At 41.7% G+C, this 20,877-nt stretch overlaps 1 protein-coding gene across 2 annotated transcripts in view; it reads right to left on the minus strand.

Annotated features, from left to right (window-relative positions):
- The window catches only part of kdm5ba (lysine demethylase 5Ba), a 254,050-nt gene that overhangs the window by 170,092 nt on the left and 63,081 nt on the right, over nt 1-20,877 (minus strand). For both annotated transcript variants that reach the window (XM_078546909.1, XM_078546911.1), the window contains 3 exons: nt 13,899-14,057; nt 10,916-11,035; nt 9,820-9,978 (listed from right to left, as the gene is read on the minus strand). In XM_078546909.1, the coding sequence (XP_078403035.1) occupies nt 9,820-9,978; nt 10,916-11,035; nt 13,899-14,057 (438 nt within the window). The remainder of the gene's footprint in view (nt 1-9,819; nt 9,979-10,915; nt 11,036-13,898; nt 14,058-20,877) is intronic.

The raw sequence follows: 20,877 nt of genomic DNA on the forward strand, positions 1-20,877 counted from the left end.
CAGAGGAAGGTGCCAAGCTTCAAGCTTAAAGGAAGAAAAGTTGCAGGAAGCAGATTTTAAGCGAGGGACCAGAAGGTCCAAAGGGACGGCTGAAGGTCTGTAACTCTTTGCTATTGGCATGTGAAACAGTGGTGTACTGTTAATGGCTGAGTCAGTTAGAGAGAGTGCATGGAAGAAAGCTTTGATGCATTTGGTGAACCCAGGGGAGAGGAACATCGGAAGGAGAGTTCAAAACCCTGGAAGTGGACCCTTGTGGAAGGCATCTGAGAGAAAATGTCAGTTTATGAGAAGATTCCAAAGTGAGTTCTTAGAGAGTGGAGATTGGAAACATTCACGGTATGACAAGCGTCTGGGAGGAGGAGTTGATGAGAGATCCATAGCATCTGTTTGGGGTGGCATCTGTCACTTGGTTTCGGAGTGTCATGTGTCTGACCACAGGTTGCCTATTGGGTTACATGGACTGTGTACTTACTGTGCATATTAGAGTATAAGAGTTTTGTAAATTGTGTTACCCTTACAAATGTATATATATCTGCAAAGTATAGTTGTGGGTGAAGAGTATTGTAATATAGTTCAAATTTCCGTGTTTAATAAATGTTTTATTCTTTTGTTAAAAGTTCATCAGCTGACTCCTGTGACTTTGTTCAGTAGACATTCTCTACGTATCTAAGCAAAAATATAAAAGTTAGGAGCTATCAAGCCAGGCTGCAACCTGTGATCAGGCTTGTCCAGAAGTAACATCAGCTGGGATCATAACACACTCCACATAATATCTTCACTGTTGACACATTTGTCTTCACTCCTACCAATCTGTCTGCAACAGTTAGGGTGAAGGAGGACCAGGCCAAGATAACTGCTTCCCTTGCCACCTGCTGCAGGTCCATAGTTATGCCCTTCGAGGCGTAGCCAGCGACAGCACTACTAAGTCACTCATGATGGTGGACAGTGAAGTCCACACAGAATATATTCTGTGCTTCTGATGTTTAACACTTTGGAACAAAATATACCCAGAGATAGTGATGAAAGAGCCTGGGGTGTTGGCAGATACTCAGTCATATCTTGATCAAGCTTTGCTCAGCTAATCTGTGGGACAGCTCTCCAAACTTGGGCACCAAACTCCAGATATGAGTAGGAATCACTAAGGTTTGACTCAGCTGAGACTGTCAGGGCTGAGATTGCCTGAGTCATTGCAGATAGGTACATCTGATTTTATTACTGAACTTTCTCTAATTGGATTACAGTATTGTAGCTTGTTACATTTCAAAGGGTACTGAGAGCCCTCCACATAAAATGGATTGGACTGGCTTGTAAGCCAGATCATGTAGCATGATCTGCTCTTAAAAACGTTATTCATCTTCCTTAAGGCTTCTGCCATTTAATAAGATCATGGCTGATTTGATAGAGCCCGCTCTCCATAACCCTGGACTCCCTTATGGATCAAAAATCTGTCTAACTCAGCCTTGAATATATTCATTGACCCAGCCTCTACTGCCCTCTGGGGTAGAGAATTCCAAAAGATGAATGACCCTCTGGGAGGAAATTCCTTCTCATCTCCTTAAATGGAGATCCCTTATTTGGAAACCATGTCTCTTGGTTCTAGGTTCCCACATGAGGAGAAACATCCCGAAAGCATCTACCTTGCCAAGCCCCCTTAGAATCTTACATGCTTCAATAAGATCACCTCCCATTAGAACCATAGAAAAGTTACAGCACAGAAGGAGGCCATTCAGCCCATCTTGTCCATGCCAGCCCGAGGACAGCCAGGTGCCCTTTCTAATCCCACCTTCCTGCACCCGGCCCATGGCCCTGCAGCTTACAGCACTTTAGGTGCAGATCCAGGTACTTTTTAAAAGAGTTTAAAGTTCCTGCCTCTACCACCAACTTGGGCAGCAAATTCCAGACACCCACTACTCTCTGCGTAAAAAAGTTCTTCCTCATGTCCCCCCTACACCTTCTGTCACTTATCTTGAATCTATGCCCCCTGGTTTAGAATTCTCCACCAAGGGAAACAATTTTATCCTGTCCACTCTATCTATTCCCCTCAGAATTTTGTACACCTCAATCAAGTCACCTCTCAGCCTTCTTTGTTCTAAGGAAAATAACTCCAACCTATCCAATCTCTCCTCGTAGCTACACTTTTCTAACCCTGGCAACATTCTTGTAAACCTCCTCTGCACTTTCCAAAGCTATTACGTCCTTCCTGTAATGTGGTGACCAGAACTGCACACAATACTCCAGTTGTGGCCTCACCAGTGTTTTATACAATTCCAACATTATATCCTTATTTTTATATTCCATACCTCTGCCAATGAAGGGAAGCATTCCATATGCCTTCTCTACAACCTTGTCTACTTGAAATGCTGCCTTCAGGGACCTGTGTACTTGTACGCCAAGATCTCTCACTTCATCTACCCTTCTTAGTATATTCCCACTTATTTTGTAATCACTGTAACTGTTTGACCTCCCTAAATGTATGACCTCACACTTCTCGATGTTAAAATCCATCTGCCACTTTACCGCCCACTCCACCAACCCATCTATAACGTTTTGGAGATTATGGCTATCCTCTACACTATCCACTACTCGGCCAATCTTTGTGTCATCTGCAAATTTCCCAACCGTGCCCCCCACATTCACGTCCAAATCGTTAATATATAACACAAACAGCAAGGGTCCCAACACCAAGCCCTGTGGAACAGCACTTGAGGCAATTTTCCATTCGTAAGGGCATCCATCGAACATTACCCTTTGTTTCCTGTTACAAAGCCAACCTTTTATCCAGTTTGCCACATTACCCTGAATCCCATGGGATTTTACTTTCCTGACCAATCTGCCTTGCTAAAATCCATGTACACAACATCCACTGCACTACCTTCATCAACCCTTCTTGTCACTTCCTCAAAGAATTCAATCAAATTTGTGAGGCAAGACCTTCCTTTAACAAATCCATGCTGACCATCCCTGGCTAGTCCATGCCTCTCCACATGACAGTTAATCCTATCTCTCCGGATTGATTCCACCAATTTGCTCACCATCGACATTAAGACTAACTGGCCTATAATTGTTTGGCATTTCCTTTGATCCCTTTTTAAACAATGGAACTACGTTTGCATTTCTCCAATCCTCCGGTACCTCCCGTGTATCTAGTGAAGTTTGGAAAATCATCTTCAGAGCATCTGCCATCTCCTCCCTTACTTTCTTCAGCAGCCTCGGAAACAATCCATCTGACCCTGGTGACTTATCAACTTTCAAGGATTTCAACCCTTCGAGTATTTCCTCTCTCTTTATGACTATCCCGTCCAATATCCCGCAGTATTCCTCCCAGACTACTATATCTACATCTTCCCTTTCCTTTGTATACACGGAGACAAAATATTCATTCAAAACCCTTCCCACAGCCTCTACATCTACACACAAGTTTCCATCATCATCTCTGATAGGTGCCACTTTTTCCTTAACTAACCTTTTAGCATTAACGTATTGGTAAAACATCTTTGGGTTATCTTTAGCTTTACTTGCTAATCTTTTTTCATGCCCTCTCTTTGATTTCCTTATTTCCTTTTTTATTTCGTCCCTGCACTTCCTATGTTCGTCTAGGCTATCTGCAGTGCTTAGTTCTTTGTGCCTATCATACGCTTTCTTTATCTGTTTGATCTTCCCCTGTATTCCTCTAGACAACTAGGGAGGTCTAGATTTGGCAGTACCACTCTTATTTTTGTAGGGGACATGTCTACTTTGTACAATTAGGATCTCGCTTTTTAGTGCTGGTTTTCCACTGTTTTATCCTCCAGCAGTGCTGTCCAGTCCACCTCAGCCAAGTCCCTTCTCATTTCTGCAAAATTTGCCTTCCCCCAGTTCAAGACTTTTACTCCTGCCTTATCTCTGTCCTTTTCCATGGTAATGCTAAATCTAACAGAATTGTGATCACTGTTCCCGATATGGTCGCCAGCTGCCACTTCACCCACTTGCCCATCTTCGTTCCCCAAGACTAAGTCTAGAATTGCATCTCCTCTCGTTGGGTTTGTCACTAATTGGTTGAAAAAATTTTCCTGGACACACTGCATGAATTTTTCCCTCTCAGTGCCCCTTATATTGTTTGAATCCCAGTTGATATTAGGATAGTTGAAGTCTCCTACTATTATTGCCCTCTTGTTCTTACAAGCAGAAATTTGCCTACATATTTGTTCTTCTATCTCCCTTTCACTATTAGGGGGTCTGTAGTATACTCCCAGTAGTGTGACTGCCCCTTTTATATTTCTAAGCTCAATCCATAAAGCCTCGTTTGTTGACCCATTTAGTATATCATTCTTCCAACTCCAATGGAGTATAGGTCCAACCTGCTCAACCTTTCAACATAAGATAACACTTCACTACAGGAATTAGCCTAGTGAACCTCCTTCCAATCCAAATATATCTCTCCTTAAGTAAGGAGACCAAAACTGTACACAGTGCTCTCTGTGTGGTCTCACCTATGCCCTGTACAGTTGTAGCAAAACTTCCCTTCCCTACTTATATACTCTATCCTCCTTGCAGTAAAGGCCAACATTCCCTTTGCCTTCCTCATCTTTGTATCCTTCTCATAATTTGCTTTCCTACCCATCTTTGTATCGCCAGCAAATTTGGCGGAAATACACTGGCTCCCTTCGTCCAAGTCATTAAAATAGATTGCAAATATTTAAGGCCCTGACACTGATCTATGGGGCACCCCTACCAGTTAGTTTGTCAACCTGAAAATGACCCATTTATCATGATTCCGGTTCCCATTAGTTAGCTAATCCTCTATCTATGCTATTATAGTACCCCTAACACCACGAGGCTCCAGTAAGGCCTGTCATTAAAAACACAACAAATAGTAATGGAGACCTAGAACTGTTTCTTTGCTACCTATTTTTCTTACATCAGCAACCAGTCAGACATCTGGATGAAAATAGGAAGTCTACCTTCGTTATCTTCTCCAACATAATGGCTGTGAGCATACACTGGCTGCTTCAGCCGTATGCAAACAATAAAAGGTATACACGTGTACTTGTAGTAAACTTTTATGTGGCACCTTATTGAGTACCTTTTGGAAATCTAAATATACAACTACTGGCTCCCCTCTATCCACTCTGGTTGTTACACCCTCAAAAGTTGTCAAATAAATCTGTCAAACACAATTTCCCTTTCACAAAACTATGTCGACTCTGCATGATTGTATTCCGATTTTCTAGGCAGCCTGCTACTACTTCCTTAACAATGGATTCCAGCATTTTCCCACAAAGATTCAGCCAACTGGCCTATAGTTTCTTGTATAGAGGTGTTATATTTGTGGTTTTCCAATCCATAGGGACCACTCCAGAATCTAGTGAATTTTGGAAGATTACAGCCAATGTATCTACTGTCTTTGCAGCCAATTATTTTAATACCCTAGAATGCAGGCCATCAGTCCAGAAGACTTGTCAGCCCTCAGTCCCATTAGTTTGCCTAGTATTTCTTCTCTAACGATAGCAACTGCTTTAAGTTCCTCTCTTTTGCCCCTTGATTTTCTTCTTTAGTTTTGGGATGCTTTTTGTGAAGGAATGGCAATATAGTTCCAAGCATAGTTTGGAGAGGAATTGGCAGGTGGTGGTGCTCCCATGAATTTGCTACCCTTGTCCTTGTAGGTGGTAGAGGTTGTGGGTTTGGAAGGTGCTGTTGAAGGAGCCTTGGTGAGTTCCTGCAGTGCATCTTGTATGTGGTATACTGCTGCCACTGTGCTTTGGTGGTGAAGGGAGTGGATGTTGAGTGGTGGTGTGGGTGCCAATCAAGCGGGCTGCTTTGTCCTGGTTGGTGTCAAACTTCTTGATGGAGCTGCACTCATCCAGGAAAGTGGGGAGTATTCAAACACACTCCTGACTTGTGCTTTGTAGATGATGGACAGGCTTTGGGGAGTCAGGTGGTGAGTTAATCTCTGCAGAATTTCCAGCCTCTGATCTGCTCTTATAGCCACAGTGTTTACATGGATGGTCCAGTTCAGTTTCTCATCAATGGTAACCTCCAAGATTCAACGGTGGTGGGGGATTCAGCAATGATAATGCCATTGAATGTCATGGGGAGATGGTTTGATTCTCTCTTGTTGCTGATGGTCATTGCCTGTCACTTTTATGTTGCAAATGTTGTTTGCCACTTGTCAGCCCAAGCCCGAATGTTGTCCAGGTGTTGCTGCATAAGGCTCGAGCCGCTTCAGTATCTGAGTCATGAATGTGCAATGTTCAGCACCAGTGAACATCGCCACTTCTGACGATATGATGGGGGGGAAGGTCATTGATGAAGCAGTTGAACATGGTTGGGCCTAGGACATTACCATGAGCAGCTTATTGCCGAGAAACTCCTGCAGTGGTGCTCTGGGACTGAGATGTTTGATCTCCAACAACCACAAACCATTTTCCTTTGTGCTAGGTATGACTTCAACCAGTGGCGAGTTCTCTCCCTGATTCCCATTGACTCCAGATTTGCTGGCACTCCTAGATGCCACATTTGGTCAAATGCTGCCTTGATGTTAATAGCAGTCATTCTCACCTCACCTTCTGGGTTCAGCTCTTTTGTTCAAGTATGGACTAAGGCTCTAATAAGGTAAGCTGTGTGGCCCTGGTGGAACCCAATCTGAACGCCAGTGAGCAGTTTATTGCTGAGTAAGTGTTGCTTGATAGCACTGTCAACAGCACTTTCCATCACTTTGCTGATGATCGAGAGTAGACTGATGGGGCAGTAATTGGCTGGGGTGGATTTGCCCTGTTTCCCATTATTAATTCCCCAGTCTGATTCTCAAAGCGACCAACATTCACGTTAGCTATTCTCTTCATTTTTATATAGTCATTGAAGCTCTTATCGTTTTTATATTTATTGCTAGTTTACTCACAAATTCTAATTTCTCCTTCATTTTTTTTCATCATCCTCTGCTGGTTTCTAAAATTTTCTGAATCTTCTGGCCTACCACGAATCTTTGCAGCATTGTTCACCATTTCTTTTAAGTTGATACATCCTTAACTTCCTTAGTTAGCCACGGATGATGCATCCTTCTTATATATTCAAGTGAAAAAGACTTTATCTTTGTTGAGAGTTATGAAATATCTCCTTAAACATCTGCCACTGCTTCTCTACCATCTTACCTTTTGACCTATTTTCCACTCCATTGTAACCAACTCTGTCTTCACACCTTTTACTCGTTTAAGACACTAGTTTCAGACCCAAATTGCTCACCCTCAAACTGAATGTGAAATTCTATCATGTTATGATCACTTTTGCCTACAGAATCCTTTACTATGAGATCCTTAATTAATCCCACCTCATGACCAGGTTTAAAGTACCCTGGTTGGTTCCAGAATGCAGTGTTCTAAGAAACTGTCCCAAACATACTACATGAACTCATCATCAAGGCTACCTTTGCCAGTTTGATTTGTCCAATCTATATGACGATTGGACAGGGAACATGTAGAGTGTTTCCACTTGTGGGAAAATCGAAAACTTGGGACCATAAATATGAGATAGCTATTAACTAACCCAACTGGGAAATAAGGAGAAATTTCTTGATTCAATGGTTAGAATGTCAAAACTTACTAACACAGGAACTGGTTGGGGCAAATAGTTTGTATATTAACAAAAGGAAACTGGATGAGTACATGACAGAAGGCAATACAATGATACACTGATGAGGCAGATGGAATGGAAGATTCATTTGGAGTATAAACACCACAGTTAGTTGGGCCGACTGGCCCATTTCTGTGCTGTATATTCTAGTAACTGCATTCATTTTGTGCCATTCACATCCTCAGGACGTCCCAAGTGCCTCAGTCAATTAATTGTTTTGAAGTTAAGCAACAGCCAATTTGCATGTAGCAAGGTCCCACAAACAGTGAGGAGAAAATGACGAGCTAATCTGTTTTAGTAGTGTTCATTGAGAGGCAACTTCTGGCTGGGCACCAGGGCTCCTGTGCCATAATTGTGCCATGGGATTTAACATCCAGCAGAGATGACTTCTGTTTTATCATCCCATTGGAAACACAGCACTTCAGATAGTATCAGTTCAGATTATCGACTCAAGTCTTTGGAGTGCGATTGGACCCACAACTTTCTGACTTACGGGTAAGTGTGCAGCCATGACTAAAGCTCAAACACAGTGTTAATTTTCTTTTAAAATAGGAATTCTTTAGTTAAATGTTAACATATTACATTTGTAGTAGTCTGTATATGATACATTGTAGTATTAAGCAAGTATTAAGTGGTTGATGTTTTAAATGATCATGGGGAGTGTATCCAGGAAGTGGCACTGGTATTAATGTATACTGCTGCGCTCATCTGCTGTCAGTGTCTCATGGGTTTTGGTTATGCCATTGAGGCGGGGCTTTAATAACTACCTTTTGTACTTTACTTGGATGGGAGGGAGAGGTGGAGTATACCCCAAAGTAATTGTGGGATTTCTAGAAGCACAGCTGTTAATAAGTGCTGGCCAGCCTCTGGCACTGAGCCAAGAACGTGAGCCAGATTTCCAAAAATTTCCTTCTGGTTCAGCCTTGGGGAATTGATTATCACAGACTCTTGTAAAACAATATACTTTACCAATAATATTTTGTTCTTTCAGCTAAGCCTTTGTTTCCACCCCTGAATCTAACACCATTTTTACCATAAGCTTTCACACCAGTTTTATTTGTAGCTTGTAAATTGCATTGCCTTTGCATCCAACAATTAAAAGTTCTGTGTTCAGTCACGTGTAGTGCTCTACTACTAATATATTCATGTTCAAGTAATATATTCTTGTGTCAAGTGCATGAGGAATTACTTCCTTGTACTGGAGTACTGTACACTAGTGATTATGGTACTGAACCTGCAACCTGGAGATGACTAGTTCAAATCCCAACATGGCATGTTAATTAATTTTAATACATCTGGCAATTTGAGAGCTAGCAGAAGAAGCCTGAAAGCTGCCACACATTCACCATCTAACAATGTGGCAGAAATTAAATCAACATTACTGCATGCTATTTCCACACTTCATTTTACATCGTATTTTTTTAAAAATCTGGCTATGTTTGCAATTACTTAGATGACTTATTAGTGGCAATAAACCTTGGTAGCTTAGAGCACTGAAATATGCAATTTGGAAACTGCAGCATAAGTTCCTTGATTTTTGAAAAAAGATAAAACCAAGCATCTTAACTGGTTTAAAACATACTTCTCCAAATTTCTCCCTCCGCTCCTAAGAAAGATTACCCTCCATTAGTCCTCTCTAATGCTTCATCCATGTCTTTATTCACATGACTTTTAAAGAGCAAGTTAGCTGGTTATGTGAACTGATGCATACTGTACAGCAGGTCTTGAGTTCACCAACATCCACAGTCACGCTTCCAGCTGGGATCAGTGAACAGTAATCAGAACCCTGAGCCCTGGCCAATTTTTCTCTGAGATCTATGAGTGCCTACAGCAACTGTAGAACCTTCTACCGCTGTAGATCAGCTAGATCAACAAGGGCCAAATGCAATTCCAAAGTCTGGTGGTGTCTACAGCTAGCCTGGTTAACCACAATTTGAACTCAAAATAATTTATTAAAGGCTTGAAAGGAAAACAACCAAGCATGGAAAAAAACTGGAAACACTGGAGTAGAATTTCTACAGGTTCTAATGATTTCCTGCCATAACTTGGGCAAAAATGGTGTAACCAGCTTTCTTTACCATTTCTCATGCAGTTCTGCTAATGTTTGGAAAGGCATTGGAGAATCCCAGCAAAAATTCCAGGCAATTATCGGTGGCAATCATTTAAAGATCAGAATGGATTTTCCCAGACACCATCATACACATTTAATCTTACCTGTTCATCAGGTCGCAGTTTAATTTTCCCATTTTTGATGGGGAAGCCACTACCAAATTCTTTTGAGGCAATGTCAGCTCCATATTCCACAGTAACATCTTCTTCAATGGTACTAACCAAGCGCCAGAACTCCTTTTCCACCAGTTCTGTTGGAACCATCTGCGTTTTTACACATTATATACATTTGGGGATGGAGAAGCAAGAGAAGAAAAGAAAATAACTAATCAGAACTAAAATGAGATTGTGGGGAATTCTTTACATTAGAATGCATCTACTGCCTTGCTCAAAGGCAGAATGACTGAGTCAATTTGTTTACTTAATTTAACAAATCACTTTTGGTTTGTTTTATATTTCCCTAATGACCTTTTGTACTGATGAAACTGACAAATGGAACATGTTTTGTTTAGGCATCAATTTTGTTGGCATCCACTGCTCCCATGTTGGGTAGAATACAGGTTAAATGCAGAATAAAGTCCTCCCAATTCAACATCAACCTCAGAAGAGCTCAATGCATCAGTGGCAATTTCTGTTTCCTAACATCCTCTAGGAAAGGGGCTGAAGAAGTCCAAACCTACTTCATAACAGACACCAACAGCCAGCACAGGATCAAACAGCAGCTTGCACTTACAAAGCCCCTTTTATGACCTCAAGCGATCAAAATTCTTTACAGCCAATGAATTATTTTTTGAATTGCAGACACCAATGTACTGTAGTGAAAATCAACAGCGAGGACACATGGACACCAGAGAGATGGGTGGCCAGATCATTGCTCCTTTCATGATGCTGCTGAATGGACAAATATTGGCCAGGGCACTGGAACAGCCCTGCTCGTTGAATAGTGCCATGGGATCAGAGATGGCAAACAGGATATTAGTTTATCAAATCCAATACACAGGTGGTCTCATTCACATCCAGCTTTACTATCAGTACTATAATATTGTTAAATTTCAATGCTTGAGCACCAGGCCATAAAATGTCCATTAAGGAATTGAACTTTTTTCTGATCGTTTTGGATCAAAGCAAATAAAGTTATGCTTAGAATAGACTTGAGTATCAAGTTCAAGAAATGTCCTTTCTAAGTCTGAAGCATACTCACGTGAACTGGCATATTAAAGTAGTCTGATTTAAAGGCATCTGCCATTTCTCCAAATGCACGCAACGTGTAGTCCCTTGGGGCTTGCTCAAACCCAAAAGCTTCTTGAGGTTTGCTACACTCCTAGAATAAAGAAAAAGTGCTCAGTATGCTCTGAACTCATGGTGGTATTCCTCTGTGACTAACTGCTGCTACAGATATAGTCTTACAAGAACACAAGATTTCAAAATTGCACACAGTCAATGTTAAAACAGAATAATGTTTCAAGGTGATTCCCTTGATCAGAAATGTCCAAGTCAGGTCAAATCAGAGTCAGTTCTTTACAGTACTGAACAAGAGAAAACAAACAGACTTAAGGTCAATAGTTCAAATACATTAACTCCTTCCACAAAGAAGTGGATTTGACAGCTTGTAATTTGATTTCAATAGTGTGGAAAGAGGTATTACTCATCTGCCTATAATGCTTCCCTGTGCATTTCAGTCAGTCTTCTAAAGCAGTTGTCACCTCACCAGCCACCTACAACGATAGTCTATATAAAATGATAATCTATATGCAGATTGACCAAATTCTGCTTTCCGAATCTCCATCTTTCCTGATTTTTCATATCCATGCATAAACACAGAATGATGCCTCAACTACAAGTGCACCCTGATCTTGATAGACAGTGTTAGGCACAAGTGTGATTTCTCTTGCTCTAGGCAGTACTTACTGAAATGAAATATTTGGAAAGGACACAAGAGCTAGCCACTTATCCTAGCATGGGAATACAACATGTTGTTAGAATCATCTCTCAAGACTGAAGTTTTCTTTTACAAAATGGAAGAACATGGATCTGGACATGTGGATGCTAACCTGGGATTTTTTTTTAAAAAAGGTCACAAATTCACCTTGGTCAACAAGGAGGCCTCTTCCAAGAAATCACCTGACCTATATGGTAAGTGAGAAGGAGTTGTTTATGTTGGACTGCAAAGCACTTTAATTAATGAAAAGCTGGGAGACAAAAATGCAATCACATGGGAGAGAGGAAAATAAAAGTTGTGAACCTGCTTGTTTTGAAGGCAGTCTTGTTGGAGAACAAGCTGAGGAAAGGCGCTACCTTGACTGGCTCCCTCTCTCTACCTTGCCTAAAATTGTGTGTGTCTATCAACCTGTAGCCAGAGAACCCTCATCTGTGTGTAACTAGTCTGCATTGGACCTGCAAAGCTGAGACCAGTCGTGAGAACTTCCAGCCATCACACCAGAGAACTCCAGGTCAACAGTGTCGAGACCCTACGGACTCTATCCTTTAGTTCATAATGCCCACCCTCCAAAGCCCATCTCTGCAGAGAGACTCTTGTTTGTCTGTGTGTATCTGTGCGCGCGTTGGGGAATTCTTTAGGAAGAGATAGATAGCTATACTTCCTGATTACAATTGTGTGTTAACCAACTTGTAACATGTTAAAAGAAGTTTTGTTTTAAAATAAATTCATTATTCTGAGTTTTTGAAAGAAGCCTGGTCAGAGTCTCTTTTCTTCTGGGTGCTAGAGGTATAGGTACACAATTCATCATTTCGGTGAGAAAATTAAACATTTAAATTAATGATACAGCCTGCAGAGTAGTGGGACTTGATAATTCGCACACTCCTTCCATCCCGGTCATAATAATGTAGATGTGGAACTCAGGAAGCTGACTAGGAGTACTGGAAAGTCTGGAGATGACAAGGGCATTAATGGGCATTTCAGCAGTGATGGAGGGGCCAAAAGAGCAATGGCGACAGGGCAATATTTCAGAGATGAGAGTAGGCAGTCTTGGACAGGAAAAGAATGTGGGGAGTGATCCTTACTTAGTTCAGGGTCAAGAAGGATACCAAGGTTGCTTATCATCACAATCAGCATTAGTGAGCAGGAAGAGGTATGGAATCATAGACTACAGCACAGAACCTGATATGGCCCAGGCAAGATGGCTTTTGCTTCTAGGATAGCATCTTGCTAATGCAAGAGGATCAGTCTCATTTATAACTTGATCTCAGACAGGTATTAAGACAACTCCGTAGCAGTCACTGAGTTGAAAGTTGGTAGTGAAATGGTTAAGCTGGGTATTATCAATATGTATAAGAAAACTGACCCCACGCTTGGAGATGGTATCACGTTAGCAACACTCAAGTGTGGAACAGATAGGGACCAAGAAGCACATCAGAGTTGTAAGCGTACAAGCAGAAATCAATGTACAAAGCATGCTAGCCTTGTATAGACATGTGGAATAATTTGAAGGCAGTGTCATAAAGAGACAATTGTGCGGTTTCCCACACTGTAGGTGGACTGATGGGGAAGAATAGGGATAAGATATTATAGGCAGAACCTCGCTTTAACCAAAAGAGTCTGATGTGGGCAGTATGCAAGTCTGACTCTAGGAATTTCAACAGGAAACATAAGAAATAGAAGCAAGAGTAGGCCATTCCTACCATATAGTTGGCTACTCATTGAAGTTTAGAGGAATGAGGGGTGATCTTATTGAAACATAAGATTCTGAGGAGGCTTGACAGAGCATATGCTGAGAGGATGCTTCCCCTCATGAGGAATCTAAATCTCGGCGGGGGGGGGTGCAGTTTAAAAATAAGGGGTTTCTCATTAAAGTCTGAGATGAGGAGGGATTTCTTCTCTCTGATAGTTGTTAGAGTTTGCAATTCTATTCCCAGACAGCACTGGAGGCTGCGTCACTGCGTTACAGATTTTTGATTGATAAGGGAGTCAAGGATTACAGGGGGCAGGCAGAAAAGTGGCAGATCAGCATGATTTTATTGAATGGCGAAACAGGGTTGAGAGGCCAAATAGCCTACCCCTGTTCCTAATGGCCTATCCTGTTCCTACTTCGTATGTTCTTTTGCTCTTATAGAATTATCTGTTTTAAACCTTGAAAACCGAGAAGCGTTGAATGCAAAATCAAAGTGAGACAGTCTTCATGCTGCTGTATAACTCTGATGCTAAAAGCAGAATTCCAGTTACCAACCTGAGCCAGACACTTTGGACACCTCCAATCACCTTTAGGAACATCTTGTAGGGGTGGAATTAAACAGAAGGTGTGGTAGCTGTCATCACAGCCATCACACAGCAGAAGTCGATCCTCTTCATTACCTTGTCCACAGATCAGGCAAACATACAGGTCGACCTACAAAAGAAAGGACCAAAGAGAATTCGGTTTGTGCCACACAAGCCTCCTTCCACTCTATTTATTTAATCTAATCCTACCTTCTACCCTCATGTACTTATCCATCTTCCCCTTAAATGCATCTATGCTTTGAACCTCAAACACTATGTGGTAGCAAACTCCACCTTCTCACTGAGTAAAGAAGTTCCTTCTGAATTTCTTGGTGTATTTGTTAGTGAACATTTTACAATTATGCCTAGTTTTGGGCTCCCCACAATTGGAGACATTTTCACTATATCTACCCTATGAAACCGCTTCATAATTTAAGATCACCTCTCAGTCTTCTCTTATCTCTTTGATTCAATCTTTCCTGCACGCTGAATTTTTCGCTGAATTTTAGCAGACCTTTAAAAATGGCATTGGGACCCAGAAGCTGAAGCCCTGCCCCTATTTCCGGCAGATCCCAATTTTTGCTGGCAGGGGAAGGTAACAGGCAATTGTTGCAATTGCAACAACAATTGCACAGGCACAAAACATGAACCTGCTGGCCATTTGAAATTAGTGCCAAGTTCAAACAGGTCCCATTTTTGCTGTTCCAAGGGTTTTAATCTGCAGTGTGGAAACCAGAATTTTATGGAAGAGGCAAAAACGCTTTAAGGGCAGATTTAAGGTCTATTTAGGTGTCATTATCTGAAGTGATTTAAATCCCCACCCCTTTAAATTTGAAAAAAAAAAGTTTGCAGCTTTAAGACTAAAAAAAACAAGACACCTGCTGCTGGAGCGCATTGATTGACATACCATCTTATGTACCTTAGAAAAAACCATTAGCAATCTATTTCTGCAATTTCAATAGATTCCATTGTTGTTCCCAAGGTTTGTTATTATAGCTGAACCAATTATGAATGCTTGGCCGAGTTTCAAATAGTCCAGAACCACTTAACTCAGCATGGAGCTGTATAGACATTTTGATTTTAAGAGGTTATGAATTAGCTGTATGTGGTGTGGTTAGTGAAATAGATGTCTATTTTTCCAACAGTTTGACCACTTGAGGGGGTTTAAATTTTTTTTGAATGGGTTTCAGGAATGAGTGTTTTTTTCAGTTTCAAGTGTTGATCATTTAATTGTTAGAAGTTTATTTTTTTAAATCGCTGCATGGTTCCAGACATCTGCCCTAGTCGTCATCGTCTTAGAATTGAAATTGAGGCTGACTTGCTTCCACTCCGGTTTGACAGACTCTAGATACTGATGAGATGCAGATGCTGTCACAAGCAGGGCAGATGCTGCACGAAGGGCTGAGTAGATGAGTTGTTTGAAGGTTTGTGCACTCTCCTCGAGCCTCGACTTTTCCTCTGCACGTTCCCAATGAATTTTCTTGATGTGCTTACTGTCTCCCTGTATAAAACTTCTTCACTTTGGACGGCCACAAGTCACGATTATGCCCAGAGTGGATACTGGGTAAGTGACTATGGATGTGACATCGGGGGCATGAGGGTATGAGAGAGATCTTATTGAAACAAGACTGAGGGGGCTCAAAAAGGTAGATGCTGAGAGAATGCTTCCCCTCATCAGGAGATTTAGAACTAGGGATGCACAGTTTCAAAATAAGGAGTCTCCCATTTAAGACGGAGATGAGGAAGAATTTCTTCTCTCAGGGGGTTGCTAATCTTTGTAATTCTCTACCCCAGAGAGAAGTAGAGGTTGGGACATTGAATATCTTTAAGGCTGAGATAAGACAGATTTTGATTGACAAGGGAGTTAAGGGTTATGGGGATAGACAGGGAAATGGATATAAGGCTTCAAGTCAGATCTTATGGATAGGCGGGTCAGAGTCAAAGGGCCAAATGGTCTACTCCTGTTCCTATGATTGTATGAGGAGGCATGAGGGTTAGAGGGCCTAACAACATTTAATATAACTGGGCGGAAGTCCCAGTGAACTGAGGGAGGCCATCTAACCAGCCCGCCTCAGCAGTCACCTGCCCCAGTGACCATCTCCAAACTGATTCCAGAGATGGTGCACCCAACTGCATCGCACCCGCACTTCCCCAGAATGAAAATACGTGGGTCTACTTGGTCGGGAAATCTGACTTAAACTTCCCGCTTTGTTAGTAAAACTCCAGCCCTTAGTTCGGGTACAATTTTTGTAAACCTTTCTTACACTTGCTTCCGTGGTTCCATATCTGTTACGGAATACAGAAACCAAAATACTCCCTGCTTGGTCTAACAAAGATTCTATACAAGTTCAACATGACTTTTCTGCTTTTCAATTCTATTTCTTTAGAAATGAATCCCAGTGCCTTGCTTGTACTTTTTATGGTTTTGTTAACTTGCGTTGCTATTTTTAATGATTTGTGTATTTGTACCCCTAAATCTCATTGTACCTGTGGAATATGTAGACTCTTATTTTCCTCCTCACAAATGATATGTACTGTAACTAAGGTAAACTATCCCTCCTCATCCTTCTCTACCTGTCTGCAGCCTTTGACACAACTGGCCATATTGTCCTCCTCCAAAGTTTCTCCTCCACCCAGCTGGGTGGAACTGCACTAACTTGGCTCCATTCTAATCGTAACCAAAGTATAACTGGGCTTATCTTCACACTGCCGCACTGTTCCCTCTGACACAACCCCCATGACCCTGAAGGATTGGTTCTTGGCCCCCTCCTATTTGTCATCACTGGACTTGCAATCCAGAGGCCCAGGCTAACATTCTAGGGACATGGGTTCAAATGCCAACACAGCAGCTGGTGGAATGTAAATTCAATTCACAGATTTAAAAAAAGCCCTGGACTTGGAAGCTAGTCTCAGTCATGGTGGCCATGAAGCTATCATCGATTGTCGTGAAAACCCATTTGGTTCACTGCTGTCCTTACCTGGTCTGGCCTACATGTCTTCCAGATCCATAACAATGTGATTGACTCTTAACTGCCCTCTGAAATGGCCTAAGAACCATTTCAGTTCAAGGGCAATTAGGGATGGGCAAAAAACACTAGCCTTGCCAGCAACACCCACATCTCAAAGAATTAAAAAACCTACATGCTGCCCTTCAGCGACATTATCCAAAAATGCAGAGTTAGTTTTCACAGGTACGCTACGACACCCAGCTCGATATCATCACCACCTCTCAACTTCTACACTCTCTAACTCATCATGTCAATCCGATATACAGTAGAGTCGATGTTTCCTCCAACCAATTACTGGGAAGGCTGAAGGCACAAACTATGTTATCTACCAAATGATCATTGCTCTTCCTGGCAACTGAGAGGTTGAACCAGACTGATCATAATGAGCTTCCAATCACATATCTGCACCACCACCTGGACCCACTATTTCTGCCTCTAATACTGCTTGACCATCTGTTGCTGAAACCTTCATCCATGCCTTTGTTTACCCCTGGACTTTCCTATTTCAACCCATTTCTGACCAATCTCCCATATTCTATCCTCCGTAAATCTGGTTATTTAAAACTCTGTTGCCCATAAACTTACTTGCACGAAGTTCCCATTCACATTGGCTCCAGGTTAAGAAACCTCTCATTCGTTAAAATTTCAAACTTGTTTTCAAAACCCTCCTGAATCGTCTCCAACACCTACCCCCACCCCCAAGATATCTGCGCTCATCTAACTTTGGCCTCAGGAGCATCATCAATTTTAATTGTGGCTGTGTTTGGAATTTGCTTAAATCTTTCCGCCACTCTTTCCTCCTTTAAAATTCTACTTAAAGCCTACCATTTCATCTCATACTAGTCCACTTTGCAAAAAAATAACCTCTTGTATTTTAATAGTATTCTGCAATATTGCTTGCTGTCACTATTGTTTTTCCCATTTTCATTTGCTTGTAGGATTATGCTGGTGAGAACAGCATTTATTGCCCATCCCTAAATGCCCTTAAGATGATGCGAGTCACCTTGAACAGTGTGATATAAGTGCACAAACAGTGCTGTTAAATGAGGAGTTCCAGGATTTTGAGCTAGCAACAATGAAGGCATTTTAAGATCCAACAAATGTGAGAAGCTTCCGGCTTGTAAGCCTCAAGTCAGTCTGCAAGGACACAGAGCTGAAAGAAACTCATTTTGAATGTGACTGTTCAGGGTGTGCTTTGCTAGAGGTCTGTTAAATGTGAGTTTTACCAGGGGTGTAATTGAGCGTCAGGTTAATTAGGGGATTTTTGTAGTTATTATAGTTGTAATTTTGTAGACTTATGTACGTGTTTACAATCTTTCTTATATTAATATTTAGTTTTATAAAAAGCCTCTTGAGACTCGGTGATCTTATTACTGCTGAATTCAAAGCCTGCATCTCGAAACATACAAATTGCAAAAATGGGTTTTAACAGTTGTTTCAAGGTTTCCCTCTGGGGTTTGAACAACTCAGCCTTTACCATCAGCTGTGTCAAAATAATTGGCCATTTAAAATGACAATTTTCAAGTCAGAATGTCGTGTGGCTAGATGGGGAACATGCAGGTGGTGGTGTTCCCATGCATCTGCTGCCCTTATCCTTCTAGGTATGAGAGGTCATGGGTTTGGAAGGTGCTGTTGAAGGAGCCTTGGTGAGTTGCTGCAGCACATCTTATAGATGGTACCCAATGGTGGAAAGAGTCAATGTTTAAGCTGCTGGATGGGGTTCTGATCAAGCGGGCTGCTTTGTTCTGGAAGGTACCATGCAGCTCCAATAACACTCAAGGAACAATGGGGAGTCAGGTGGCGAGTTACTCGTCAAAGAATATCCAGCTTCTGACCTGCTCTTGTAGCCACAGTATGTGTATATATATATATATATATATATATATATATATATATATGGCTGGTCCAATTAAGTTTCTGCTCAATGGTGACAGGGAATGTTGATGGTGGGGATTCAATGAGGCAATGCCATTGAAAGTAAGGGTAAGCGTTTCGATTCATGTGGGAGATGGTCATTGCCTGGCACTTTAATGGTGCAAATTTTACTTGCCACTTATCTACCCAAGCCTGAATAGTTTCCAGGTCCTGCTGCATGTGGGCACAAGCTACTCCATTACCTGAGGAGTTGCCAATGAAATGCAACATTCCCATTTCTGACCAAAAAGTGTGAGCAGCTCATGGACTCCTTTGCCACCACTTAGTCTTACATGACATGAGTTTCCTATTTGTTTTAAACCAGGTTCTTACAGTTATTTGGCAGAAGGAAGAGTGACACTATGGAGGGTAGAAAATACTGAGTGTGGAAGGTAGGACAGGCAGAGGGGGAAAAAGGGAAACAAAAAACTAACATGGCTGGAGGGTACAGTGGGATTTCCGGTCTCAGGAAGCAGAGAGGGGGCAGGTTTTAGGCCATAAGAACATAAGTAGTAGGAATGTAAGTCGACCATTCGGCCCATTGAGTCTGCTCTGCCATTCAATGAGATCATGGCTGATCTGATAATCCTCAATTCCACTTTCCCGCCTTTTGCCTATAACCCTTGATTCCCTTACTGATTAAAAATCTGTCTATCTCAGCCTTGAATATACTTAATGACCCAGCCCCTACAGGCCTCTGCGGTAAAGAATTCCACAGCTTCAGTACCCACTGAGAGAAGAAATTCCTCCTTATTTCTGTCTTAAATGGGTGACCCCTTACTCTGAGGTTATGCCCTTTGGTCCTAGACTTTCCCACAAGGGGAAACAACCTCTCAGCATCTGCCCTTTCAATTCCCCTAAGAATCTTATATGTTCCAATAAAGTCATCTCATTCTTCCAAACTCCAATGAGTACAGGCCCAACCGGCTCAACCTCTTCTCATAAGAAAATCCCTCCATATGCAGGATCAACCTAGTGAACCTTCTCTGGACTGCCTCCAATGCCAGTATATCTTTCCTTAGATAAGGGAACCAAAACTGTTCACGGTATTCTAGGTGTGGTCTAACTAGTGCCGTGTATAGTTTTAGCAAGACTTCCCTATTTTTATACTCCATTCCCTTTGAAATAAAGGCCAACATTCCATTTGCCTTCCCTATTGCCTGTTGAACTTCTATGTTAGCTTTTTGGGGTTACTGCATGAGGACTCCCAAATCCCTCTGTGCTGTAGTTTTCTTCAATCTTTCTCTATTTAAATAATATTCAGCTCCTCTATTCTTCCTGCCAAAGTGCATAACCTCACATTTTCCCACATTATGTTCCATCTGCCAAGTTTTTGCCCACTCACTTAACCTGTCTATATCCCTCTGCAGGCTGTGTCATCCTCACCACTTGCCTTCCCACCTATTTTTGTGTCATCCGCAAACTTGGTGATAGTACATTCACTTCCCTCCTCTAAGTCATTAATATATATTGCAAATAATTATGATCCCAGCACTGATTCCCGTGGTACTCTACTAGTTACAGGTTGCCATCCTGAAAATGCCCCCCTTATCCCAACTCTGTCTTTTATTAGTTAGCCAATCCTCTATCCATATTAATATACTACTCCCAACACCATGGGCTCTTATTATATTAAGTAGCGGTATCTTATCGAATGCCTTTTGGAAATCCAATTACATTACATCTACTGGTTTTCCTTCATCTATCCTGCTTGTTACATCCTCAAAGAATTCTAATAAATTTGTCAGGCATGATTTCCCCTTCATGAAGCCATGCTGACTCTGCTTGATTAGATTATGTATTTCTAAATGCTCTGCTATTATAAAGACTCTAACATTTTCCCAATGACAATGTTAAGCTACCTGGCCTATAGTTACCTGCTTTTTGCCTGCCTCCCTCCCTTTTTGAAGAAGGGTGTTACATTGGCAGTTTTCCAATCCTCTAGGGCTTTTCCAGAATCTAAGGATTCTTGGAAGATTACTACCAGTGCATCCACTATCTCTGTAGCTACTTCTTTTAATATCCTCG

The sequence above is a fragment of the Cetorhinus maximus genome, chromosome 8, assembly GCF_964194155.1.
Source record: "Cetorhinus maximus chromosome 8, sCetMax3.hap1.1, whole genome shotgun sequence".
Taxonomy (NCBI): domain Eukaryota; kingdom Metazoa; phylum Chordata; class Chondrichthyes; order Lamniformes; family Cetorhinidae; genus Cetorhinus; species Cetorhinus maximus.